The following is a 27,464-nucleotide window of genomic DNA, read 5'->3' on the forward strand; positions in this document are numbered from 1 at the left end:
TATCTCATTATGGTTTTGATTTGTATTTCTCTGATGACCAGTGATGATGAGCATTTTTTCATGTGTCTTTTGGCTGCATAAATGTCTTCTTTTGAGAAGTGTCTATTCATGTCCTTTGCCCACTTTTCGATGGGGTTGTTTGATTTTTTCTTGTAAATTTGTTTAAGTTCTTTTTAGATTCTGGATATTAGCCCTTTGTCAGATGGGTAGATTGCAACAATTTTCTCCCATTCTGTAGGTTGCCTGTTCACTCTGACGGTAGTTTCTTTTGCTGTGCAGAAGCTCTTTAGTTTTTTTTTTTTTTTTTTTTTTTTTTTTTGAGACGGAGTCTCGCTCTGTTGCCCAGGCTGGAGTGCAGTGGCCGGATCTCAGCTCACTGCAAGCTCCGCCTCCCGGGTTCACGCCATTCTCCTGCCTCAGCCTCACGAGTAGCTGGGACTACAGGCGCCCGCCACCTCGCCCGGCTAGTTTTTTGTAGTTTTAGTAGAGACGGGGTTTCACTGTGTTCACCAGGATGGTCTCGATCTCCTGACCTCGTGATCCACCCGTCTCGGCCTCCCAAAGTGCTGGGATTACAGGCTTGAGCCACCGCGCCCGGCCTCTTTAGTTTAATTAGATCCCATTTGTCAGTTTTGGCTTTTGTTGCCATTGCTTTTGGTGTTTTAGTCATGAAGTCCTTGCCCATGCCTATGTCCTGAATGGTATTGCCTAGGTTTTCTTCTAGGGTTTTTATGGTTTTAGGTCTAACGTTTAAGTCTTTAATCCATCTTGAATTAATTTTTGTATAAGGTGTAAGGAAGGGATCCAGTTTCAGTTTTCTACATTTGGCTAGCCAGATTTCCCCGCATCATTTATTAAATAGGGAATTCTTTCCCCATTTCTTGTTTTTGTCAGGTTTGTCAAAGATCAGACGGTTGTAGATGTGTGGTGTTATTTCTGAGGCCTCTGTTCTGTTCCATTGGTCTATATCTCTGTTTTGGTACCAGTACCATGCTGTTTTGGTTACTGTAGCCTCGTAGTATAATTTGAAGTCAGGTAGCGTGATGCCTCCAGCTTTGTTCTTTTGGCTTAGGATTGTCTTGGCAATGCAGTCTCTTTTTTGGTTCCATATGAACTTTAAAGTAGTTTTTTTCCAATTCTGTGAAGAAAGTCATTGGTAGCTTGATGGGGATGGTATTGAATCTATAAACTACCTTGGGTAGTATGGCCATTTTCATGATACTGATTCTTCCTATCCATGAACATGGAATGTTTTTCCATTTGTTTGTGCCCTCTTTTATTTCGTTGGACAGTGGTTTGTAGTTCTCCTTGAAGAGGTCCTTCACATCCCTTATAAGTTGGATTCCTAGGCATTTTATTCTGTTTGTAGCAATTGTGAATGGTAGTTCACTCATAATTTGGCTCTCTGTTTGTCTGTTATTGGTGTATAGGAATGCTTAGGATTTTTGCATGTTGGTTTTGTCTCCTGAGACTTTGCTGTAGTTGCTTATCAGCTTAAGGAGATTTTGGGCTGAGGCAATGGGGTTTTCTAAATATACAATTATGTCATCTGCAAACAGGGACGATTTGACTCCTTCTTTTCCTAATTGAATACCCTTTATTTCTTTCTCTAGCCTGATTGCCCTGGCCAGAACTTCCAACACTGTGTTGAATAGGAGTGGTGAGAGAGGGCATCCCTATCTTGTTCAAAGGGAATGCTTCCAGTTTTTGCCCATACAGTATGATATTGGCTGTGGGTTTGTCATAAATAGCTTTTATAATTTTGAAATACATTCCATCAATACCTAGTTTATTGACAGTTTTTAGCATGAAGGACTGTTGAATTTTGTTGAAGGCCTTTTCTGCATCTTTTGAGATAATCATGTGGTTTTTGTCTTTGTTCTGTTTATGTGATGGATTACGTTTTGATTTGCGTATGTTGAACCAGCCTTGCATCCCAGGGATGAAGCCGATTTGATGTTGGTGGATAAACTTTTTGATGTGCTGCTGGATTCAGTTTGTCGGTATTTTATTGAGGATTTTTACATCGATGTTCATCAGGGATGTTGGTCTAAAATTCTCTTTTTTACTTGTGTCTCTGCCAGGGTTTGGTATCAGGATGCTGCTGGCCTCATAAAATGAGTTAGGGAGGATTCCCTCTTTTTCTGTTGATTGGAATAGTTTCAGAAGGAGTGGTACCAGCTCCTCTTTGTACCTCTGGTAGAATTCAGCTGTGAATCCATCTGGTCCTGGACTTTTTTTGGTTGGTAGGCTATTGATTATTGCCTCAGTTTCAACGCCTGTTATTGGTCTATTCAGTGATTCAACTTCTTTCTGGTTTAGTCTTGGCAGGGTGTGTGTGTCCTGAAATTTATCCATTTCTTCTAGATTTTGTAGTTTATTTCCATAGAGGTGTTTATAGTATTCTCTGATGGTAGTTTGTATTTCTGTGGAATCGGTGATGATATCCCCTTTATCATTTTTTATTGTGTCTATTTGATTCTTCTCTCTTTTCTTCTTTATTAGTCTTGCTAGCAGTCTATCAATTTTGTTGGTCTTTTCAAAAAGCCAGCTTCTGGATTCATGGATTTTTTGAAGGTTTTTTTGCATCTCTATCTCCTTCAGTTCTGCTCTGATCTTAGTTATTTCTTATCTTCTACTAGCTTTTGAATTTGTTTGCTCTTGCTTCTCTAGATCTTTCCATTGTGATGTTAGGGTGTCAATTTTAGATCTTTCCTGCTTTCTGTTGTAGGCATTTAGTGCTATAAATTTCCCTCTACACACTACTTTACATGTGTCCCAGAGATTCTGATATGTTGTGTCTTTGTTCTCATTGGTTTCAAAGGATATCTTTATTTCTGCCTTCATTTCGTTATGTACCCAGTAGTCATTCAGGAGCAGGTTGTTCAGTTTCCGTGTAGTTGTGTGGTTTTGGGTGAGTTTCTTAATCCTGAGTTCTAGTTTGATTGCACTGTGGTCTGAGAGACAGTTTGTTATAATTTGTGTTCTTTTACTTTTGCTGAGGAGGGAGTGCTTTACTTCCAACTACGTGGTCAATTTTGGAATTTAAGTGCAATGTGGTGCTGAGAAGAAAGTATATTCTGTTGACTTGGGGTGGAGAGTTCTGTAGATGTCTTATTAGGTCTGCTTGGTGCAGAGCTGAGCTCAAGTTCTGGATATCCTTGTTAACTTTCTGTCTCGTTGATCTGTCTAATATTGACAGTGGAGTGTTAAAGTCTCCCATTATTATTGTATGGGAATCTAAATCTCTTTGTAGGTCTCTAAGGACTTGCTTTATGAATCTGGGTGCTCCTATATTGGGTGCCTATGTATTTAGGATAGTTAGCTCTTCTTGTTGCATTGATCCCTTTACCATCATGTAATGGCCTTCTTTGTCTCTTTTGATCTTTGTTGGTTTAAAGTCTGTTTTATCAGAGAGTAGGGTTGCAATCCCTGGTTTTTTTTAGTTTCCATTTGCTTGGTAGATCTTCCTCCATCCCTTTACTTTGAGCCTATGTGTGTCTTTGCATGTGAGATAGGTCTCCTGAATACAGCATACTTATGGGTCTTAACTTGTTAACCAATTTGCCAGTCTGTGTCTTTTAATTGGGGCGTTTAGCCCATTTACATTTAAGGTTAATATTGTTATGTATGAATCTGATCCTAACATGATGTTAGCAAATCCAGCTAATTTTTAAAAATTTTTTTGTAGAGATGGGAGTCTCGTGCTATGTTTCCCAGGCTGGTCTCAAGCTTCTGGCCTCAAGCAATCCTCTCACCTCAGCCTCCCAAAGTGCTAGGACTGCAGGTGTGAGTCACCATGCCTGGCCCTCAAACTTCCTATGCCATTGGACTGTGCCTGCCTGTCCACCCTCAATTCTTGCCCTTTGTGCTCTGTACTCCAAACCACTTGGATCTTCTTTTAGATTCTATAACTTTCTGTGCTTTTTCTTGCCACAGGACCTTTTGTATAAGTGGTTTCCTCTTCCTAGAATGTTCTCTTTCTACTCCCCTTAACTCTATGGATCCTTGATATCTCAACTTAAGCAGTACCTCAGAGAAGCTCTTTTGATTCCTTAGTCAATATTTGGCTCCTTTGTTTTATACTTTTGTGTGTCTTTCTTTCTTTCTGTCTTACCCTTCATCTCTTTGCAAAAATATGTTTGGTCTCCTCCACTGGATAACTGGTTCATTAAAGTGGGTGTACATCTGGATTTGTTTATTATTATATTTCCAGATCCTAGCATAATGGCTGCCATATAGTTAATGCTTAAGAAATATTTATGGAATGAATCAATCAATTCTTACTGAATCCCTTTTTAGCTTTTTCAGCAGCTGCCTACTTGGGTGCTGATAAACTTCCAGGGGTGACTCCCTTAGCATTTAAATGGAATTACAGTTTACATCCTACAGCTTGCTTTTCCTACTTGGGCATTTTTCCAGTTCATTTATTTATTAATTTATTTTTGAGACAGGGTCTCACTCTGTTGCCTAGGCTAGAGTGCAGTGGCGTGAACATGGCTCACTGTAGCCTTCCTCCTGGGCTCAAGGGATCCTCCTGCCTCAGCCTCCTGAGTAGCTGAGACTACAGGTGCACACCACTCTATCCGACTAAGTTTTTTTTTTTATTTTTTGTAGAGATGGGGTCTCACCATGTTGCCCAGGCTGGTCTTGGAACCCTTGGGCTCAGTCCTGTGTCAGCCTCCGAAAGTGCTGGGATTACAGGCCCTCCGAAAGTGCTGGGATTACAGGCATGAGCCACTGTGCCCAGCTATTTCTCCATTTTAGAAGATTTATGGATCTATTTTCTTCAGAGGCCTTATTTTGTATGGTGCATATATGTTTATAATCAGTTTGCTGAATATGTAACCTTTGCTTTCTGGTTTATCTGGCTTTGTCATTTATACTCTCTCGGTTCGTTTTATGATATGTAGCTTATTCTGGTTATGTATTTGATAAAACTGTAGACTGTGCATTTGTCTGGATAATGTGCAACTTGATTTTACTCAGGACACTTGTCTTTGCTACTTTGAAGTATAATTTGCTGGAGAAAATATGAAAGCATTAGGATAATAGGTTTCAAATGTATCATTAAACATAAAACTTACTTTTATTTTATTTTTGAGGCAGAGTCTGGCCCTGTCGCCCAGGCTGGAATGCAGTGGCACGATCATAGCTCACTGTAGCCTCTATCTCCTGTGGTCAAGTTATCCTCCGACCTTTTCATACCAAGTAACTAGGACTGGATGTGCACGCCACCACGCCTGGCTAATTTTCTTGATTTTTAGTAGAGACAAGGTCTCACTGTGTTGCCAGGCTGGTCTTGAACTCTGAGCTCAAGTGATTTTTCCTACCTCGGCTTTCCAAAGTGTTGAGATTCAGGTGTGAGCCACCACGCCCAGCCAGAACTTACTTCTGAAAATTTTCTTTTAATTGTGCTCCAAACTAAAACAAGTCACCTTATCTAAAATGTATACTAGATTAATTTCTCTTGGTGAAAGGCACATATCATTTATTTCTAGTTGTTTCTATAAGTACTACTGTCCTCAGTTTCAATGCTTTTTTCTTTTAGAGATAAAAGAGGATTAGAAGGTGAAAGAAAATGCTGGGAACTGACCGTTGTGTGGTGGAAGAATGGTTATCAGAATTCAAGGTAAATTGGATTGGAGATCAGAATGTATTATATTATTCTGTATGTCAGTAATTCAAACAGTGAATATGTGCTCTATGGAGGAACGTATAAAAATATGGTAGGAAGTGAAAATGGCAAAATACAAAATAACGTGCTTCTGTAATTGTAGTTCTTAAAAATGGTACTAATATGAATAATGACTAGAAGGGGATATGTAAAAATGAAAATAGTTGTTAAGATTGATGAGATGATATTTTAAAATATATTCAGTAAAAGAGAAGATCCACCAAGCTTTAATAAGGCACAAAAATTACGTTTTTCTATCCTGTAATTAAAAGTCAAATAGTCTTGATGGAAAACTATGTAATTTATGAATACTGTGGAATTGTAAATGTTTCGGCAAAACATAAATGCAATAATTGAAATATCCTACATTTTTTAAAAGGTTAGATTAATTTAAGATGGCCCATTTCAGGAAATCTTGGTATAATGTGTGATTTCTAATCAGTATTTATGGTTGAGTAGTTAGAAGGATTCTATACTATAACATCCTAACTTAATTTGTTTGCACTCTGATGGTTCGTTCTTTCTTTTTTTTTTTGTTGAGTTGGAGTCTCACTCTGTCGCCTAGGCTGGGGTGCAGTGGCGCTATCTCGGCTCACTGCAACCTCCACCTCCCAGGTTCGAGCGATTCTTCTGCCTCAACCTCCTGAGTAGCTGGGATTACAGGAGCCCACCACCATGCCTGGCTAATTTTTGGTATTTTTAGTAGAGACAGGTTTCACCATGTTGGCCAGGCTGGTCTTGAACTCCTGACCACAAGTGATACGCTCACCTTGACTTCTCAAACTGCTGGGATTCCAGGCATAAGCCACTGTGCCCAGCCTATTTCTTTATATTAATTATTTTTACTTTTCTTACTTGAGTTTGTTGTAAATCTGTTCAAGAACTACTTGTGTAAAATAAAGTTCCTCACTTCTCAAATGTTCACTTTTGTTTTCCTTTGGTGGTTTCTTTTAGGCATTACCTGACACTCAGATCACCAGTTATGCAGCAACTTTACACCGGAAAAAAACACTTGTACCAGCCCTCTATAAAGTTATTCAGGATTCGAATAATGAGGTAGGAGAGCTCAAGAAAAATAATTTCTACATAGTGAAATGAAATATGTTTACCAAAACATGTAAATTTAAGTTTTATAGTTTTCTCTTCTTGTGAATCTGGAAAATTTTCTTTCTGCTGTTTTTCATTCTGATAGTTGCTTTGGCTTTCCCTATTCCCTGCCTTTCCATATTTTGAAATGTTTTGGTCAAATTTTTTCCTGTTGAGTGTGCAGTATGTTTTGATTGTTGATTTTAGTGACCATCATCTCAGTGGATTATTTATTTGAAACTTTTCTGTTGCCTGTTCTGGAATGTTTCCTGCTCTGGAAGCCATATTTTAACTGTATACTGATCCAACTTTATTTATCTTAAGTATTTTTACAGTTATTTTTCTGAGAATATATAATTAGGTATAATCACTCTAAAATCAAACTGATAACACAAAATGATGCTGCTAGTCAATTTAGCTTGAAAAGGATCAGAGGAAGCACTTTTTAGTCTAAGTAGTCAAGATCGATAATCTTAGAGTAAGAGTTTTGTATTATTTAACCTTGTGATAGAAGGAAAAAGTGCAGTTATTGAATCTGTATGTTAACTTATGCAAAATACACACATTATCTTTCCATTAACACAGTAGTGTGACATACAGTTTTATCACCACTGGATTCATGTATGCTTAAAATGAAAATGAAAGGAACACACAGGAAAGTAGCTTCTTATCTTCCCAGATACAACCTCCAAGAGTGCCTCTGCTGTGTACTGGAGTGAGTTTGAAGAAGTTCAGGTAATCCCCTCCTAACCAGCAGCTTAACTTAAAGTGCATCTTCATTTTTGTCCTATCACTAAAAGCTTGCTTATTGACCTCCTTCTTTCCTGTCTCCTAAATTGCGATTGGCTCTCAGTTAGACTTGCATCTGTTGCTATTTGTAGCAGCAATTGCAGGATTCATTTGCTTTTTCTCTTGCAGTGTATTTCTGAATGTTTTATAACTCTGGATATGCGTAATGTACGTATATGCATATCCATATGGTCAAGAGTTTTCAGAATTCTTTGAATAATGAATGTGTGTATTCCCTACCCCTTGTTTTGCGCTATCTTAACATTTAAGCTTTGCTTATTAAAATGTATTTGTTTTAATTCTTTCTCTTTAGATTGTAAGCTCTTCATGGGCAGTGGTCAGATATTCTATATTTGTGACTTCTCTAGAATCTAGTATTTTATCATGTACATAACAAACATAGAATAATATTGATTGGAAGAACAGTGAAGTACAAAATGAGATTCTAAAATGACATTTTCATTAGGGCTCAGAAGTGTATAAGAAGTAACCTTTTCCTATTTTTTTGTTTAATACTTTGGAAGCTTTTACATTAAAAAAGCTACTCTCATTACTTTCTGTTGTCATATTTCATAATATTAATGTGTGGGACTTTGGGGGTCTCATGGCTAGAAATGGAAAAATTACAACTCGAGGGATGTGAGCTCAAGATCCAGCATTCATTATAATCAACCAGTTGCTAGAGGAGTTTGAGTTTCTCTCCTGTCTCCTGTCAGGTTAGAAGGCTTTAACCATGTATTCAGACTTCAGAAAAACAGAATGATAAATTCGATAGAATTTCAAAACAATTATGGACGTTAGTCATAGAAGGAGGTCCCTTTTAATCCTAATTTTGTTATATTCTGAAAGAAACAAATGTACTATTTAGGTTACAAGAAATTATTTTAGGAAATTGTCATGTGCCATATTTAATATGAATTAGAACTTACAATAGTTGTCGGCGCAGTGGCTTATGCCTGTAATCTCAGCACTTTGGGAGGCGGGGCGGGGGTGGATCATGAGGTCAAGAGATCGAGACCATCCTGGCCAACGAGATGAAACCTTGTCTCTACTAAAAATACCAAAAATTAGCTGAGCCTGGTGGTGCAAGCCTATAGTCCCAGTTACTTGGGAGGCTGAGACAGGAGAATCGCTTGAACTTGGGAGGCGTAGGTTGCAGTGAGCCGAGATTGCACCAATGCACTCCAGCCTGGTGACAAAGCGAGACTCCGTCTCAAAAAAAAGAAAAGAAAATATTTGGAAACTTTCATATTTTCTGATTCAAATCTACCACTCCACAGCACTCTCTTGCCTTTTCTGGTGTTCAGTGGGTGAAGTATCTCAGGTTGTATCAAAAGCCATCTCTTCTGCTTAGGCCTGGATCCTATCTTCTCTAGCTACCTTAAGGACTCGGGTCCTGCAATTATTCCTTCTCTCTTCCATCACTGATCTTTTTTTCTTTCCCTGATGAGTGGAATATGATAAACAACCTTATTCTATTTTTTAAAAACTTTATTTGAGCTTATCTGCTATTATCTACCCCATTTCTCTGTCCCTATTCACAGATGAACTTCATAAAATACTGCTTATTCATAGCCTGTGTCTACTTGTCTCCTTTTCTTCACCTCACATTCTTTAACCCACTCAAGTTAGGCTTCATCTTCATTATTCCATCAAAATACTCAGTGTGTTCATCAAATAGCATGTCTCTTAGTAATTATCATGTCAAAACAGTGTTTGCTAAATTTGGGAAAGGTGTCAGTTATGATTTTTTCTAACCCAAGGATAATGATTTTTAATACTTTTTGATGTGGGTGGTGGTGCCATTTAAGGGAGGTCAGAATCATTTATATTAAGAATTTGAGAACATGGTGCTATGAGACATATGCTTCAAGTTAAAGTTTTTTTGTTGTTTTTTTGTTTTTTTCTGAGCCATGGTCTCACTCTCTCTTCCATGCTGGAGTGCAGTGACACCATTGTAGCTCACTGTAACCGCAAACTCCTGGACTCGTGATCCTCCAAACCCAGCTTCTCAATTAGCTATGGGCACATGCTACCACACCCTGCTAATTTTATTTTTTATTTTCTAAAGACAGAGTCTCACTTGTTACCAAGGCTGGCCTTGAATGCCTGGGCTCAAGCGATCCTCCCACCTTGGCCTCCCAAAGTGCTGGGACTACAGGCATGAGCTATTGAGCCTGGCCACAATTAAAGATTTTAACACATAACATTGGCAATTTTTCTTTTCTTTTCTTTTCTTTTCTTTTTAAGACAGGGCCTCACTTTGTCACCCAGGCTGGAGTGCAGTGACTTGAACACAGCTTACTATAGCCTGAACCTCCTGGGCTCAAGCAATTCTTCTGCCTCAGCCCTCCAAAATAGCTAGGATTACCCAGGCGTGTGCCACCACACCTGGCTAATTTTTGTATTTTTTGTAGAGGTGAGGTTTTGCCACATTGCACAGGCTGGTCTGAAACTCCTGGCCTCGAGCCATCAGCCTGCCTTGGCCTCCCAAATTGCCGGGATTACAGGCATGAGCTATTGTGCCTGACCAGCAAGTTTTTAACAGTCTTACTTTGTAGTAGTATCTGATTAAAAGTTACTGGATTGCCAACATCTACCCCCCATTCGCTTAAAATAAATCAGAGTAATAATGTTGGTAACCCTGTATTACTTCACTGTGCTTAGTTAAATTATAGTGTCCCACATGCCAGTGTACCTGTTGCTACTGAGAAAGAGGAGTTTAAGGTCTTCACAGAAGAAATTCATCATAATTGTACCATGGCCCTTGAAGTTTAGAGAAGGCAATCTTTGGAGAGTTTTTTTTACTAAAGAGGAGATTGAGTTTGAAACATGAGTATAAATTTTTAGTAAACAAAATTTGTGAGAGCAACAGTTTTTTACTTCTCCCAAAGAACTGAATATTGCTCTCAGTATTTAAGAAAGATGCCAGCAACTGACAGTTTCCAGAAGTTTATTACTTGTTCATTATTGGCACTACATGGAATACACTGTTTGTGATTAAACAATCTATACCTCCATTCTAATATAAGAAATGTGGTAGAGTGGAAACATCAACTTGATGTCAGAAGACCTGAATTTAGTGTCTTATTTCACCATTAACTTCAACGACTTTTGACAAATTATCTGATTGGTTTAGACTTCAATGTAAGAGAAGAGTTGCAATATTTTACTTTTGTGTCAGTCTTGCTCTGTTACCCAGGCTGGAGTGCAGTAATGCTATCATGGTTCAATGCAGCCTCAAACTCCAGGGCTGAAGCTATCCACCCTCTTCAACCTTGTGAATAGCTGGAGCTACAGATGTGTACCTCCACACCCAGCCTCTGGAAAATTTTTTAAGATTTTGAAAACTGTTCTGATAGTGATTTAACATAAAGGGCTTAGTATTTACTAGACTAGGATGTGTATGTATGTAAATTTTTTAAACTTTAGAATTCTTCCAGAGCTAATCCTAACTCTTCTAAATATATTAACTATATAATTGACATGGATTTGTTAACTTTTTATCATGACAGTGACTTTTTATTGTAGAGTGTTAGATTATTACAGATGTATATAACTATATTCAAGCAGATTTCCAAAGTTATATCCATTATTTTAATCATTCAGAATAGAGGAAAGCACATGAAATTACTGAACTATTATTCTTTTTTTTAAAGAGTTAGTGTTAAACTTTAAAATTTATTTTATAGTTTCTTGTCAATATTTTATATGAATTTTAAAGTCATAGCCCAGTTTTGTGCAGCCTACAGTTACTCCAGCAAACCCATTCTAAATTGGCAGTACATATTTAGGGAAAAGTGGGAAAGTTTATTTTAACTGTTCATTTTCTTCAGTTTTCTAGATTGTGAAGTTCCTCATAAGTCATATTGTGTGATATCGTATGAAAAATTAGCCAATCGAACACTGAAAAAGCTATTTCTGTTAAAATCTTTCACATAAATACAATAAGTAAAATTTAAATCAGTTTTCAAATGGTTTGCTTCACTTGTGTGTATTTTAAATATTAGCTAGAATTTTGGATGCACAAATATTTATTGCAAAATCCCTTCTACTGAGTGGTATATAACTTTTTTTTTACATGGAATGTGGATGCTTTAATGAATTTCATATTGCAGTGAAGACACTGAGTACTTAGAGACAATGACATCAATACAGTGAAAATTGATTCCACAGAACACTTACAAATGCATACATTTTCCTCCAAAGAAGCGTGTTTTTCACAGATTTAAGTAACAAATGATTTACATAGGATTCTTCAGATTCCAAAATATGTACAGAATTTTTGACTGTACAGAAACTGATTAGCAGTGGTTGAAAAAAAGAATTGCTTTGCACAACAACATGACTCTTAGAAAATTCTGTATCAATACACATTTTTCAGTAAGAGTGGTATATAATTTGTTTAAATCATAGTCTCAGTTGAGATTTTAAGTTTATTCCCAACAATATTATGCAAAATTATCTTATTTCAGTGGAAAGTTTTTGAAATGGTGGATAGTAAGAGTTGATAAGAATAGAAAGGAAAATTCTTCTTAAATATAAATGTGTAGTACATTGGCTAAAGGCCTAATAATCTAGTAAATTTAGTAGTACAGTATACTGAAAGGTACATTGATATATGGGCACAAAATACTTCTTATAGTTAGTGGATTGGTCAGTTTAATATGTGGTCTCTTTACACAAAGGTTTTGGTTAAATTAACTCAAAATATGGAGAAGTTAATATTAAGACTATTTTAAAAGTTTTATACAGATATAGGTGCCTTTAAAAGAAAAAACAAAAAAGAATTACAACCAAAAGAATTGAAATGACCAGTGCACTTTATTTTCCTTTTAGCTCCTGGAGCCTGTCTGCCATCAGCTGTTTGAGCTCTATCGTAGCTCAGAGGTTCGACTTAAGAGGTTCACACTGCAGTTCTTGCCAGAATTGATGTGGGTTTATTTACGGCTTACAGTTAGCCGAGACAGACAGAGTAATGGTTGCATTGAAGCACTTCTGTTAGGAATATACAATTTGGTAAGTTGAAGGTGACAGAAATTTTAAGTATTTTGTAAGGTCCTCTGAAATACTTAAGGAATGTTTAGAGAAAAATGAATCGGCCAGGCTCATGCCTGTAATCCCAGCATTTTGGGAGGCCGAGGCAGGCATATCACTTGAGGTCAGGAGTTTGAGACCAGCCTGGCCAACATGGTGAGACTTTGTCTCTACTAAAAATACAAAAATTAGACAAACATGGCGGTGTATTCTTGTAATCTCAGCTACTCGGGAGGCTGAGGCAGGAGAATCGCTGGAACTGGGGAGTTGGAGGTTGCAGTGAGCCAAGATTGTACCACTGCACTCCAGCCTGGGTGAAAGGACTGAGACTCTGTCTCAAAAAAAAAAAAAAAAAAAATACTAGATAAATAAATTGAGGCCAGATGTAGTGACTCATGCCTATAATTCCAGCACTTTGGGAGGCCAAGGTCTGAGGAGCACTTGAGCCCAGGAGTTTTGAGACCAGCCTGGGCAGCTTAACCAAATCTTGTCTCTATAAAAAATTAGCTGGGCATGGTGGCATATACCTGTAGTCCCAGCTACTTAGGAGGCTGAGATGGGAAGATTTCTGGAGCCCAGGAAGTCAAGGCTGTAGTGAGCCATGATCATGCCACTGTGCTCAAGCCTGGACAAGAGAGCAGGACCACATCTCAAAAAAACAAAAAACAATTCAAATGTCTATAAATGTAACTTGTTTGAACTAATTAGGTTGAGTACAGGGGTAAATACTGATAATGCATTTTTTGATAATATATTTTACAAAGTATGTAAAACTACTATAATTGATAGCATTATTAATATTTATTTCTTCAAATTATTATTATTATTATTATTTTTTTTTTTTTTTTGAGACGGAGTCTCGCTCTGTCGCCCAGGCTGGAGTGCAGTGGCGCGATCTCGGCTCACTGCAAGCTCCGCCTCCCGGGTTCATGCCATTCTCCTGCCTCAGCCTCCCGAGTAGCTGGGACTACAGGCGCCCACAACCGCGCCTGGCTAATTTTTTGTATTTTTAGTAGAGACGGGGTTTCACCGTGGTCTCGATCTCCTGACCTTGTGATCCGCCCGCCTCGGCCTCCCAAAGTGCTGGGATTACAGGCGTGAGCCACCGCGCCCGGCCAAATTATTTTATTTGACCAATATTTATAAATGTTTTTGGATGTATGGCATTGAGTTGGACACTGAAAATATGGAGAATTACATGTGTGGCACCTACTTTTAGGAAACTCCTGCTGTGTTTGAAAAGACATGTTTACAGATAACTAATAATGCGGTTTGTATAATAAGAGGATTTTAGAGAGAAACTCAGATGTTAGCTGAAGTTATCATGGCAGGCTTTATTGAGGCGATGGCATCTAAGCTGGGCCTTATGAAGAGGTATAGTTTTGGCCCATTGAGATAAGGAGCAGGTGAGGTTTCAGGAAGCAGCTATCAATTGAACATAAGCAGAGAGGCAGGAGAGTCAGGTCACGTCCTGGAAATAGAAAGTAATTCTGTTTGAAGCACAGAGTATATATGCAAGCTGGAAAAGACAATTTTGTGTCAGTTTTGGAGAGTCTTTTTAAAGTGAAGAGTTTAGGTTTAGGTTCTCTTCAAAGCAATTAGAGGGTTTTGAACAGAAGAATTGTATTATATATTAGGAAGATGAATCTTGTGGTGATATGCAGAGAGACTTTTGAATTATAAATTGAATTTAGTCACCACTTCTTATATATTAAAGGCTATATACATAATTGAGAAGAGTGAGGCAAATGGACATGAGATTTCTGTTTCTCTGAGGGGAGGACATCAGTTTCAGGAAAAAAGTTCATGTAGTATTATAGCATGGTAGGATTTTTAAAATCTTAGTAAGAACACAGTGGAAACTAGGGGGAGGAAAGAAACCATAAACACTTCTGAGATACTAGGGGCTTTACATAGAACTCGAAGATTGAGAGTTGATCACTTCTGCAAGATGGGGAGGGTATGCTAGAAAGGTTACAAAGACTGTAGGAAGCAAGGTGAAAAGGTGAGGGAGAGTTTAGGAACATGGGATCATCTGCGTAGCACTTTTCTGAAGATTTGGGCAGCACAAGGCACCTTTTCTTGTGCAATTCAGGGAAACAAAATAGCACAGCATCATATTTCCATTCCCATGTGCCTCTACAAAATTGGGCAGTTACCTGAACTCATCAATAAAGAATCGTGAATTTTATGAATGTATCTTGGAGTCATTGAGTGGGGTAGCAATTGAGAAACCAAAGTGTTATTTGTCATAAAAGTTGTAAATTTGTTAATAGTTATTTGATAATATATCATGTATTTGATAGTACATTGTTTATAAAACTCTTTTCTTCTAAGGAATTAAGTACCGTAAACATTATTATTCTATTTTTTTCTCATGATGTCCAGTTAAGGACCATTGGTATTGAAATTTCTGCGCCTTGAAGTCTTAATATTTTGTGTATTTAGTATACATTGTAAACCAACACTCCACATAATAAAAGTTTAGTTTTATAACTGAAAGGTAATAAAGTACAAGAAAATTGAATCTCATGGTAAATATTCATCTGTACCAGTGCTCACTCCTCTAAGTATTAGTTACTTTAAAAAATCATTAGCAAACATTTCCATCGCTAGAAGTCTGAAGGAAGGAGCAAGGGCTTTAGCATGACTTGTATTCAGTTCAGAACCGTGCCCTGCCACTTATTGGCTGTTTTAAATTGGGACAAGTTACTTAATATCTTGACTTCAGTTGCCTCATCTGTAAAAAAGAAAACATTGTTAGTAGGATTAAAAACAACTTGAAGAATTCATTATGTTGCCTAAGGTGTTTATAAATGTTCATCAAAATTACCATCAAAATTAAAATTTAAAAACAATGAAAATTGATCTAGGAATAAAATTCTCTACTTTCCTAACTTGCCTGATTGTTTTTTCTTTTCAAGTAGGAAGTCTGTTTTATTTACCACTGTGTTTCCTATAGTGCTTACCAGCAGATACTTAGTAAATGTTTGTTGATTTAATGATGGAACTTGGTGTGTTAGACTACGCTTAGCATTAAGCTATCATTTTCATTAATGTGTTTAGTGTAATAAAATTCAATAATGAGGCACATGAAACATTTTGCAAAGTGTCATGTTGGACAAATTGTTGACATAACTTGTTGGTGCTGTTTGACAATGCAAAATTAGTATACTATAGAAAAATTTTTTGCTCAGTTTTATGTCAGAAGTGTAACCCTAGGCTTTGGACTCCTTTTAATTCCCTTGATATCTGTATTCTTCCTTTTCTGTGGTTCTCAGTTTTTCTTAATCACACTGGGAGTCGTCCATATATTCTTTTCTGTTTTTCCTTCTTTCCCTCCCCAGCACTACTTTGTTTCAAATAGCCCCAGGGGAAGTTTTATATTTCCCTTAAACAAAATTTAGCATATCCTTTTCACAAATACCTGCAAAGATAAATCAAAAGTATTAGGCTTAATTTGAAATTTAACAATAAAATTAAAACATTTTTGTCTAACTTAAATCAGGCCCATTCATCTTAGCATAGACTTTCTCTGAAGCACAGTGGCCCAAATGTGGTGGGACCTGGTTTGACTACAAAGAAGTTATATCCTCAAGGAACTTTTCAGACCTATTTTCCTACCGTAATTAGAGGTATGGTCATTATTCACATGTAATTGGTACTCTTATGTGACATCATAAACTCAGAAATGAGTCCTATACAGAAGTTCTTTGGGGTTTGTGTTTGGTGATGAGGATTATTGCTGCTGTTATTGTTTCTTCTTTTTTTTTTGAAATGGAGTGCAGTGGCACAGTCTCAGCTGTCGCCTAGGCTGAAGTGCACTGGCAGTCTCAGCTCTCTGCAACGTTTGCCTCTGGGGTTCAAGTGATTCTCCTGCCTCAGCCTCCCAGGTAGCTGGGATTATAGGCATGTGCCACCATGCCCAGCTAATTTTTGTATTTTTAGTAGAGATTGGGTTTTGCTTTGTTGGCCAGGCTAGTCTCGAACTCCTGACCTCAAGTGATACCCGCCTCGGCCTCCCAAAGTGCTGGGATTACAGGCGTGAGCCACTGTGCCCAGCCTGATGTATCTTCTTTTTAGGCCATGCAACTACTCAGTCTCTGACTACTGCCATGTAGGTCTAGTAAGGGCAGTCTTCTCTCTATGGATTTTATGCCAGTGATGTATGCTAATATGAGTTGTAAGGGAAATAGACAAAAATAAGACAGTGGGGAAAAGGATTGCTGCAGTTTTCACTCCTCTGATTGTCGTCGTCTGTAGGCATATGTGTGTGTGTGTGTGTGTGTGTGTGTGTATATATATATATATATATATTTTTTTTTTTTTTTTTTTTTGAAACGACATCTCACTCTTGTCCCCAGGCTAGAGTGCAATGGCGTGATCTCGGCTCACTGCAACCTCTGCCTCCTGGGTTCTCCTGCCTCAGCCTCCTGAGTAACTGGGATTACAGGTGCCTGCCACCGTGCCTGGCTAATTTTTGTATTTTTAGTAGAGACGGGGTTTCACCATGTTGGCCAGGCTGGTCTCGAACTCCTGACCTTAGGTGATCCGCCCGCTTCTGCCTCCCAAAGTGCTGGGATTACAGGCGTGAGCCACCGTGCCTGGCCACACATATTTATTTATAACAGGAATATTGGAGGTGCCGGAGATGGAGAAATGAAGGATACCGTTGTCCATTGTCTTTTTTATGAAAAGAAAGTGTTTTTAATAAAATCACAAGAACTTTCTTGTAGCTTAGTAAAAATTACCTAAATATGAATTTATTTTTAATGACTTAGACTAATAATCATTTTGTTTGTTTGTTTTTGAGACAGGGTGTCATGCTGTCACTCATGCTGGAGTGCATTGGGTGATCTCAGCTCACTGCAACCTCCACCTCCCAGGCTCAAGGGATCCTCCCACCTCAGCCTCCTGAGTAGCTGGGACTACAGGCCTGCAATACCATGCCCAGCTAATTTTTGTATTTTTTTGTAGAAAAAATATTTTTTTGTATTTTTTTGGTCTTGAACTCCTGAGCTCAAGCAATCTGACTGCCTTGGCCTCCCAAAGTGATGGGATTGCAGGCCTGAGCCACCACACCTGGCCCAATATAATTATTAATTGTGGCTTATTTCAGGTCATTCGTTTATTGCTAAATGATTGTAAGAATCTTTTATTCAAGATTCATTGATAAATGTTCTCACCATTTTTAAAAAAAGGATAACTGAGGTGTTGTGTTTGTTAATTAGCTTGATTATTTTAATCATTTCACAGTGTATACATATATCAAAACATCATGTTTTATGCCACAAATATATAATGTTCATTTGTCAATTATACCTCAGTAAAGCTGGAAAAAATTCATTCTGTATTAAATTAATGTGTTTTTCTTGTTTTCATAAGTGTGGATCTCTTGGTTTTTTCATTTTAATCTGTTTAGCATAGCCGTATTTTTACTAAAAGATCTAATCACTTGTAATCTTCCCATCCTGTATGTAAATTTAACATCAAATTCATTTGTTTGCCTGCCTCATGTCTTTGCTGTCATATTGTATTTGATTTTGTATAGAATTGTACTCAATATCTATCTATCTGTGGATTCTGTGGATTATAACTCTACTACCAAAGTGTACAAATTTGCTAATAAGTTAGAAAATATAAACTAGGGTGGTAATATTTTTATCCATTACTATTTCTGAAAAATCTTTCTACTGCCAGTCATATAGTCTGTAAATTAAGAAAGTAATTATTATTTCTTGTAGATCTGTGATTATTTCATTATCTTTGTATATTTTTTGGCTATAGGAAATTGCTGATAAAGATGGGAACAATAAAGTTCTGTCTTTCACTATCCCCTCCTTATCCAAGCCTTCAATATACCATGAAGTAAGTAACATTGGAAAGGTGGAATTATTTTAAATTATATTGAGTAACAAATCAAAAAGTCAGTTTCTTATCAGAGATAAATATTCCTAAAATATCTTTACTGATTTACTTCTTAAAAGTGGATGTGCTGGGTGCAGTGGCTCACACCTGTAATCCCAGCACTTTGGGAGGCCGAGGCGGGAGGATCATGAGGTCAGGAGATCGAGACCATCCTGGCTAACCTGGTGAAACCCCGTCTCTACTAAAAACACAAAAAATTAGCCGGGCGTGGTGGCGGGGGCCTGTAGTCCCAGCTACTCGGGAGGCTAAGGTGGGAGAATGGCGTGAACCCGGGAGACAGAGTTTGCAGTGAGCCAAGATTGCGCCACTGCACTCCAGCCTAGGTTACAGAGCGAGACTCTTTCTCAAAAAACAAACAAAAAAGTGGATGTTTGTTATTACAAGACTGAGCTGTGACAAGAGAGGCAGAAAATAATGAAACATTTTCTCTAGTTCTTTTTGTTTTTTTATTCTTCTGTATCTTTTTGAAGACAAACTCTTGCACTGTCCCTCAGGCTAGAGTGCAGTGGTGCAGTCTTGGCTCACTGCAACCGCTGCCTCCTGGGTTCAAGCAATTCTCCTGCCTTGGCCTCCCCAGTAGCAGGGACTGCAGACGCGCACCACCATGCCCGTTAATTTTTTTATTTTTAGTAGAGATGGGATTTCACCGTGTTGGCCAGGCTTATCTCGAACACCTGACCTTGTGATCCGCCCACCTTGGCCTCCCAAAGTGCTGGGATTATAGGCGTGAGCCACCGCATCCGGCTCTACCAGTATCATTTTTTACTTTCATTAATCTTTTATGAATTTTTAAAAAATTCATTAATTTTTTTATATTTGTATTTTTAATTTTTAAAATCGTAAGCCTTAAAAATATTCTTTAATTTTTTTTTTTTTTTTTTTTTTTTTTTTTTTTTTTGAGACGGAGTCTTGCTCTGTCGCCCAGGCTGGGGTACAGTGGCCGGATCTCAGCTCACTGCAAGCTCCACCTCCCGGGTTTACGCCATTCTCCTGCCTCAGCCTCCTGAGTAGCTGGGACTACAGGCGCCCGCCACCTCGCCCGGCTAGTTTTTTGTATTTTTTAGTAGAGATGGGGTTTCACCGTGTTAGCCAGGATGGTCTCGATCTCCTGACCTCGTGATCCACCCGTCTCGGCCTCCCAAAGTGCTGGGATTACAGGCTTGAGCCACCGCGCCCGGCCAAAAATATTCTTTAATTTTTAAAGTCTTCTATACTACTTAGAAATCACCTTAGATTGATTTGTTTTTGTTATTCTTTATTATTCTAGGAAAATAACTACTTAAAAGAATGTTGACACTCTGTTATATTTCAGTTTAAAGGAATCTAATTGTTGCATTCTAGGTGTTCAGTACATTATACTTTTTAGCTTATATTTATTTGGTTGAAGAATTCGAGAACACTGATAATCATGTAGGTAAATGATGCCTGTTGAGCTGAACTTTTTCTGCTTTCTGTCTTTAAGTAAAATCCAATAAGAAACTGTTATGAATCAAACTTCTGATCTGCAGTGGCCTTTATTGTTGCTACACTAAGTTGTGAGGATAACATTTAGAGAAACTTTACTAGTAGTCTAAAAATTATATTCTATTTTCCTGTCAACACACAGTATCCTGACCATCTCATAGCTCTTTGCACTATTAATTTGCTTAATTAATTCCCTGGGACTTTGTTTTGTGTTTAAAATAGAATGTCTCCCATTTAGCCAGGAATCATTTTAGCACAATGTATTTCTGAGTAATAGATTTTAATTAAGTTCTGTGTATCATGTTATAAAGTAAAATGGAGAGTAGTAAAGTATTAATGAATGGATGGTTCTTCTATTTTTTTTTTTTTTTTTTTTTTTTTGAGACAGAGTCTCGCTCTGTCACCCAGGATGGAGTGCAGTGGTGCGATCTCAGCTCACTGCCACCTCTGCCTCCTGGGTTCAAGCGATTCTCCTGCCTCAGCCTCCCGAGTAGCTGGGACTATAGGTGCGTGCCACAAGCCCGGCTAATTTTTTTGTATTTTTAGTAGAGATTGGGTTTCACCATGTTAGCCTTGATGGTCTCGATCTCCTGACCTCTTGATCTGCCCGCCTCGGCCTCCCAAAGTGCTGGGATTACAGGCGTGAGCCACCGCGCCCAGCCTGGATCGTTCTTCTAACTTTAGAAACACGAACTCAATGATGTTAGTATTAAAGAGACATCTGGGCTGGGTATGGTGGCTCATGCTTGTAATTCCAGCACTTTGGGAGGCTGAGGTGGGTGGATCACTTGAGGTCAGAAGTTTGAGACCAGCCTGGCCAACAACATGGCGAAACCCTGTCTCTACTGAAAGTACAAAAATTAGCTGGACGTGATAGAGGGTACCTGTAATCCCAGCTACTTGGGTGTCTAAGGCACAGGAATCGCTGGAACCCAAAAGGCGGAGGTTTCAGTGAGCCAAGATCGTGTTACTGCACTCCATCCTGGGCGACAGAGCGAGACTGTGTTTCAAAAGAAAAGATAGATATTTGATTATAGTATTTAATATTGTTTGTATAATTATAAGCAGTTGTACTCTGTTCTGAAATATAGACATCAAAATGGATGTATTTTTAACCTTTAGTTTTTTCAGCAACTTTTCTTACTCCTTTAAATATAGATTTATTATATATAACCTTTTAAAAATATTTTTAGTTTTATATTTTACAGACAATTTCCAAAAGAAGCTATATAATTTATGTAATTGAGAATTGAAAGATTCTGAATGTTTTCTGTGAAGAATGAGAAGAATAAATGATCTAAAACTGCCTTTTGTGGAAAAGAAAATTAAATATTATTACATGATACAGATTTTTACTTCATGGTAGAGACACTGTCTCATACTGTACCTTATTTTTGTAGCCTTCAACAATTGGATCCATGGCTTTGACAGAAGGGGCATTGTGTCAGCATGATCTCATCAGAGTTGTTTATAGTGATCTTCATCCTCAGAGGGAAACATTCACGGCACAGAACCGGTAATGGTCAAAACTGTATATAGTACCAACTTGTATGTACGTATGCATGAATATATGAATGAATGAATGAATGAATGAATGAATGAATGACAGAGTCTCACTCTGTCACCCAGGCTGGAGTGTAGTGGCACAAACATGGCTTACTGCAGCCTGGACCTCCCAGGCTTAAGTGATCTTCCCACCTCAGCTTTCCAAGTAGCTAGGACTACGGGTATGCACCACCATGCCTGGCCAATTTTTTTTTTTTTTTAATTTTTTGTAGAGAAAGGTCTTGCTATGTTGCCCAGGCTGGTCTCGAACTCCTAGCCTCAAGCACTTCTCCTGCCTCAGCCTCACAAAGTGCTGAGATTATAGGCATGAGCCACTGCACCTGGCCCATTTATTTATATATTTAGAGACAGAGTCTAGTTATGTTGCCCAGGCTGGTCTTGGTCTCCTGGCCTCAACATGATCCTCCCACCTTAGATTCGTGAGTAGCTGGGATTACAGGCATGCACCACTGCACTCAGCTAACAATTTTTAACTTATGCTTAGTAGTTAACTATAATTACTTCAAGTTTGGTATGAGAAGAGTCCAAAAGGTAAATACATCACAGTCATGAAATACCCATTTTCTAACGTTTGGTATTATGTTATGGTCATCTTGTATAAAGCAGTTTAAAAAGTGAACGTGCAGTCAGTCAAATCAGGATTCATATTCTAGTGCTGCAATTTAGAAATTTTTCCCTCAGGCAGTTTATCTATTCTGTATACCTTGCTTTCTTGGTTGTAGAATGGGATTCGTTCCTGAAGTTAGACAGAGTTTCAGGGACAGGTTCCAAAATTGCCCTCACTTCTGACTAAATTGAAAGTTTTGGGAGTTCCCAAAACTAAACTCTTGTTTGATAATTTGCTAGACGGACTCACAGAATTCACTGAAAGCCATTATACTCACAGTTATGGTTTATTACAAGGAAAGAATACAGATTAAAATCAGCCAAAAGAGACACATGTAGTAGAATATGAAGTGTTTAAAACACAAAGCATTTATTGTCCTTTCCCCTGAAGTCAGGATACATTACAACCTCCTGGCATCAGTGTATGACAGTAAACACAAAGTACTGGTAATGGGGGAGGCTCATTTAAGCTCTGGTTTCCAGAGTTTTTTTATTGAGGCATCATTATGTAGGCATGATTGATTAGGTTGATTGCCCACTGTTGATCTCAGCCTCCATGTGGACTGATGCAGTGTGACCCAGAGCTACCACCTTAAATCGACATGGTAGTTCTTTCTGTCATGGCCAACTCCTACCTAAGAAAGTCAGATGTGGTCAGTCCAGCCCTAAGTTCTGGTGTTACCAGTCCCTGCCCTAACAAGACTCTTTATCAGATATGACACAGATTAACTTCTTAGGAGCAAATGCCAGACCTCTCTTTGGGGAAGGCCAGTTTATAGATGGCCCATGAATTATTATGGTTCAACTTAAGGTTTTCCAACTTTACAATGGTATGAAAGCAATATGCATTCAGTAGAAACTGTACTTCAAGTAGCTATGCAACCCTTCTCATTTTTACTTTCAGTACAGTGGTCAGTAAATTACATGAGATACTCAATTTTATGATAAATATAAAATAGGCTTTGTGTTAGATGATTTTTGCCCAACTGTAGGGCTAATGTAAGTGTTCTGAGCACATTTAAGGTAGGCTGGACTATGCTATGATGTTCAGTAGAGTAGATGTATTAAATGCATTTTTTACTTATGATATTCTCGATTTACAATGGGTTTATTGGTATGCAATTCCATCATAGGTTGAGAAACACCTATATTTATTATATAGGCTGTCTCCTGGTCTTTGGCCAAGGCTCAAAAATGATCTTGTTTATCTGGGCATTTACATTTAGTATAGCATTTATATGACAGATACTATCATTATGAATATGCCTAACATTTGGAGGAACCAGTGTAGGTTACAGATAGATTTAAATAAATAATTCGTCCTTTAATGTTTGCATATATTTTCATATTTTTGCACAAATATGATTACCTCACCTCTCTTCTTGACCTACCTCATGGTAAACTTGTGCAGAACTATTTGTCGTAGAAATTAGCTATTGATTAGCTAAATCTCCTTCCTCCTCAGGCAAGTCATGTTCTATTAGTATTCATTCGAAGGAGGCTTCAATTCAATTTCCAATACATATGACCAATATTATAACCTTACCAACAATGCCAATATTATACCATGTCACAGGATGGCAGTAAATGAAACCTGAAAAATAAGAGCCAAAGATACTGGCACATTCATAGAGTACCAGTCAGTCATTAACAGTTACCCCAGTTCATCATCATATATGACCAAAATATCTCCCAGAGAGAAGTCACTCAAGTTTACAGACTTCTGTTCAACCTTATTAAGTTCTAAAAGCAGGAGTGGTCTCACAAACTTATGACTTTTACTCTTTCAGGCAGCTAGTATAATTGAGCTAATAGTATCATCTCTTGCTCTGAGCCTCTTCCAGGGTGCTGATGTATTTCCCACATTGCACAACTCATTTATTCATTTTAAAAAATCTCAGCCGGGCACAGTGGCTCATGCCTGTAATCCCAGCACTTTGGGAGGCCGAGGTGGGTGGATCACCTGAGGTCAGGAGTTCAAAACCAGCCTGGCCAACATGGCGAAACCTCATCTCTACTAAAAATACAAAAAAAAAAAAAAAAAAAAAAAAAATAACCAGGTGCGGTGGTGGGCGCCTGTAATCCCAGCTAGTCAAGAGGCTGAGGCAGGGAGAATAGCCTGAACCCAGGAGGCAGAGGTTGCAGTGAGCTGAGATCACGCCATTGCACTCCAACCTGGGTGACAGAGTGAGACTCCATCTCAAAAAAAAAAAAAAAATAGTCGAGTGCGGTGGCTCACGCCTGTAATCCCAGCACTTTGGGAGGCTGAGGCAGGTGGATCACGAGGTCAGGAGTTTGAGACCAGATGGTGAAACCCTGTCTCTACTGAAAATACAAAAGTTAGCCGGGCATGGTGGCGCATGCCTGTAATCCCAGCTACTCAGGAGGCTGAGGCAGGAGAATCGCTTGAACCTGGGAGGCAGAGGTTGCAGTGAGCTGAGATCACGCCATTGCACTCCAGCCTTGGCGACAGAGTGAAACTCCATCTCAGAAAAAAAAAAGAAAAATAAATAAATAAATAAAAATAAAAAATCTCAGCTACTATTTCTTTCTCTCTTCATTTATACTCAAACTCTCCTCCCTTGGAGAGAGGTTAGGTTTGGCCATCGTGTTGGTCTCTATTTCTGGCAGCAAAACTGACTAGCAAGTGCCTCCCCATCAATTCATTCCCAAGGATGTAGAGTAGATTTATATAAAGAATTAATATGCTATCACAACTAGGCGATAAATATACATTCTCTGTCAATCCTAATTTTGCCAGATGGAATGAAGGTACAGCCTAGCCCATCAGGCCTTTAGGAATTCTGACATAAAGATCTGAAGGTGTAGTTCCAGTTTTTTTGCTTAGGAATCATCTCTGCTCCTTGCACCCACAGTTGCAGCACTGGTACTGCAACCACTGCTTTAGGTGGGGGAAAAAAAATGTTGAGGTGATGTGGAAAAGAAGGGAAAAAAGTATAGTAATACCACCACCTTCTGTCACTATGGGAAGAACAGAATAGTGATGATGACTATCCCAGCATCATCTCTCCACTGCCTCCTCCCACATCCCCCAGAAAAACAGAGGAATCTCTCCAGTGATAATTGGCCTTCCCTTGGCCCCGCTCAGGTTAAGTACACAGTCATGAAGGCCCATAAGCCAGCCCTTCATGCCTGTATCTCACCCCCGCCTTTTAGACCAAAAATATCTCATTTGATTGTTCCAATTATTTTCTTTTTCAATTGCTTTCATTCCATGCAATTGCTTGTTCCATTACCCTGAGGATGTCTCTTTGCCCATTGTTGGACTTTTGGTCTTTAAAGTGTGTTTCTTGCTCCAAAAATGTAACTAAGCAGTCCATATGGGTATAGTATCTTCTGGTCCTCTTACAGTACTCTGAGCATTTGATCCACAGTCTGATAAGCAAAACCTAATGCAGAGTGTCTGTTCCTGTCAGGACCCATTTGTGGCCTCCAGAGACTGCTGGCATCTGTTCAGCTTGCCAGCTATGTGCAGGGCCTTCCCCTAGAGGAATGTGCCCCATAGCCATCTGCAGTCTTTGTCTGTGTTATTGGCATTTTATGCCTCAGAAGGTACAAAAAGAATATGTCTAAATTCAACCCATCTCTGCATTGCTGCAGTACCACCATGTCCACTCATTTCATGGACCCAAGTGATCACACCAGGTGACGACACAGGGATATTTGCCCATAAGTGCCAGTCACCTGATTCTAGAAGGAGGTTCTCCTGATGTGCATTGACATATCCTACTTATGCAGTCTTCAGATTCCCATAGTGGTTTCCATATGTCTGTTTTTTTCCATACAGACACCCCTTTAATAGGCCAGTTTTATATTACGTTTCTGCCTGATCACATGGCCAGGCTACTGGCCACCACTCATGAGCTGATAAAAACCCAAACAGGTCAGGCATGGTGGCTCATGCCTATAATCCCAGCACTTTGGGAGGCTGAGGTGGGTGGATCACCTGAGGTGAGGAGTTTGAGACCAGCCTGACCAACATGGTGAAACCCTGTCTCACTAAAAATACAAAAAATTAGCCGGGCATGATGGTGGGCACCTGTAATCCTAGCTACTTGGGAGGCTGAGGCAGGAGAATCACTTGAACCCAGGAGGCAGAGGTTGCAGTGAACTGAGATTGCACCACTGTACTGCAGCCTGGGCAACAAGAGCGAAACTCCATCTCAAAAACAACAACAACAACAACAACAACAACAACAAAACAAACATAGCAGCAAACTGCATGCAATTCAGCCAATCTGCCAAGCTGGTAAGTTTTTTTTTTTTTTTTTTTTTTTTTTTTTTTTTTTTTTTTTTTTTTTGAGACGGAGTCTTGCTCTGTGCCCCAGGCTAGGCTGGGGCGATCTGGCACTGTGGCCTCCCGAGTAGCTGGGACTACAGATCACTGCCAGCTGTCCCGGCTATTTTTAGTAGAGACGGGGTTTCACTGCAAGCCTGGTCTCGATCTCCTGACCTCGTGATCCGCCCGTCTCGGCCTCCCAAGTTCAGGATTACAGGCTTGAGCCACCGCGCCCGGCCCACTTTTTTTTTTTGAGCGATTCTCTCTGTCCTCAGTCTCCTGAGTAGCTGGGATTACAGGCGCATGCCACCATGCCCAGCTAATTTTTGTATTTTTAGTAGAGATGGGGTTTTACCATTTTGGTCAGGCTGGTCTCGAACCCCTGACCTTGTGATTCGCCCGCCTCGGCCTCCCAAAGTGCTCGGATTACAGGCGTACATGCCCAGACTTTTTTTTTTTTTTTTTTTTTTTTTTTTTTTTTTGAGACGGAGTCTTGCTCTGTCACCCAGGCTGGAGTGCAATGGCGTGATCTCAGCTCACTGCAACCTTCACCTCCCTAGTTCAAGCGATTTTCCTGCCTCAGCTTCCCAGCCCAGCTTTTTAAAGAATAAATCTTGGGCTGGACACAGTGGCTCATGCCTATAATCCTAGTGCATAGATTGAGGTCGGAGGATCACTTGAGGACAGGACTTCAAGAACAGCCTGGACAGTATTGCAAGACCCAATCTCTTTAAAAAAGAAACTGAGTGTGGTGGTACATGCCTATGGTCCTAGGTACTCTGGAGGCTGAGGTTGGAGGATCAAGCCCAGGAGTTTGAGGCTGCAGTAAGCTATGATTGCACCACTGCACTCCAACCTGGGCAACAAAGCGAGACCCCATCTCCTAAAAAAAAAAAATTGTATTTCTTTCTCTAGCAGCACATAGATATCTTATTCTTTTTAATGATGAGTTATTATTCAGTTTTATTTATGTACCATCAATTTTTAGCCAATCTCTTATTGAGTAAATTT

At 38.9% G+C, this 27,464-nt stretch overlaps 2 protein-coding genes across 8 annotated transcripts in view; both read left to right on the top strand.

Moving 5' to 3' along the window:
• PPIL3 (peptidylprolyl isomerase like 3) overlaps positions 1–27,464 on the top strand; it is a 448,181-nt gene that overhangs the window by 277,595 nt on the left and 143,122 nt on the right. The gene's annotated exons all lie outside the window — the stretch shown is intronic.
• Positions 1–27,464, top strand: part of HYCC2 (hyccin PI4KA lipid kinase complex subunit 2) — an 89,545-nt gene that overhangs the window by 32,309 nt on the left and 29,772 nt on the right. For 4 of the 7 annotated variants that reach the window (XM_050750623.1, XM_050750628.1, XM_050750625.1 and 1 more), the window contains 5 exons: positions 5,552–5,632; positions 6,632–6,733; positions 12,392–12,571; positions 18,377–18,457; positions 21,382–21,497. In XM_050750623.1, the coding sequence (XP_050606580.1) occupies positions 5,582–5,632; positions 6,632–6,733; positions 12,392–12,571; positions 18,377–18,457; positions 21,382–21,497 (530 nt within the window). In that variant the 5' untranslated portion in view covers positions 5,552–5,581. Of the gene's footprint in view, positions 1–3,691; positions 3,788–5,551; positions 5,633–6,631; positions 6,734–7,442; positions 7,499–12,391; positions 12,572–18,376; positions 18,458–21,381; positions 21,498–27,464 lie in introns of those variants that run through there. The other 3 variants (XM_050750624.1, XM_050750629.1, XM_050750627.1) reach the window with 3 other exon arrangements.

This window comes from Macaca thibetana, chromosome 12, assembly GCF_024542745.1.
Source record: "Macaca thibetana thibetana isolate TM-01 chromosome 12, ASM2454274v1, whole genome shotgun sequence".
NCBI classification, from domain to species: Eukaryota; Metazoa; Chordata; class Mammalia; order Primates; family Cercopithecidae; genus Macaca; species Macaca thibetana.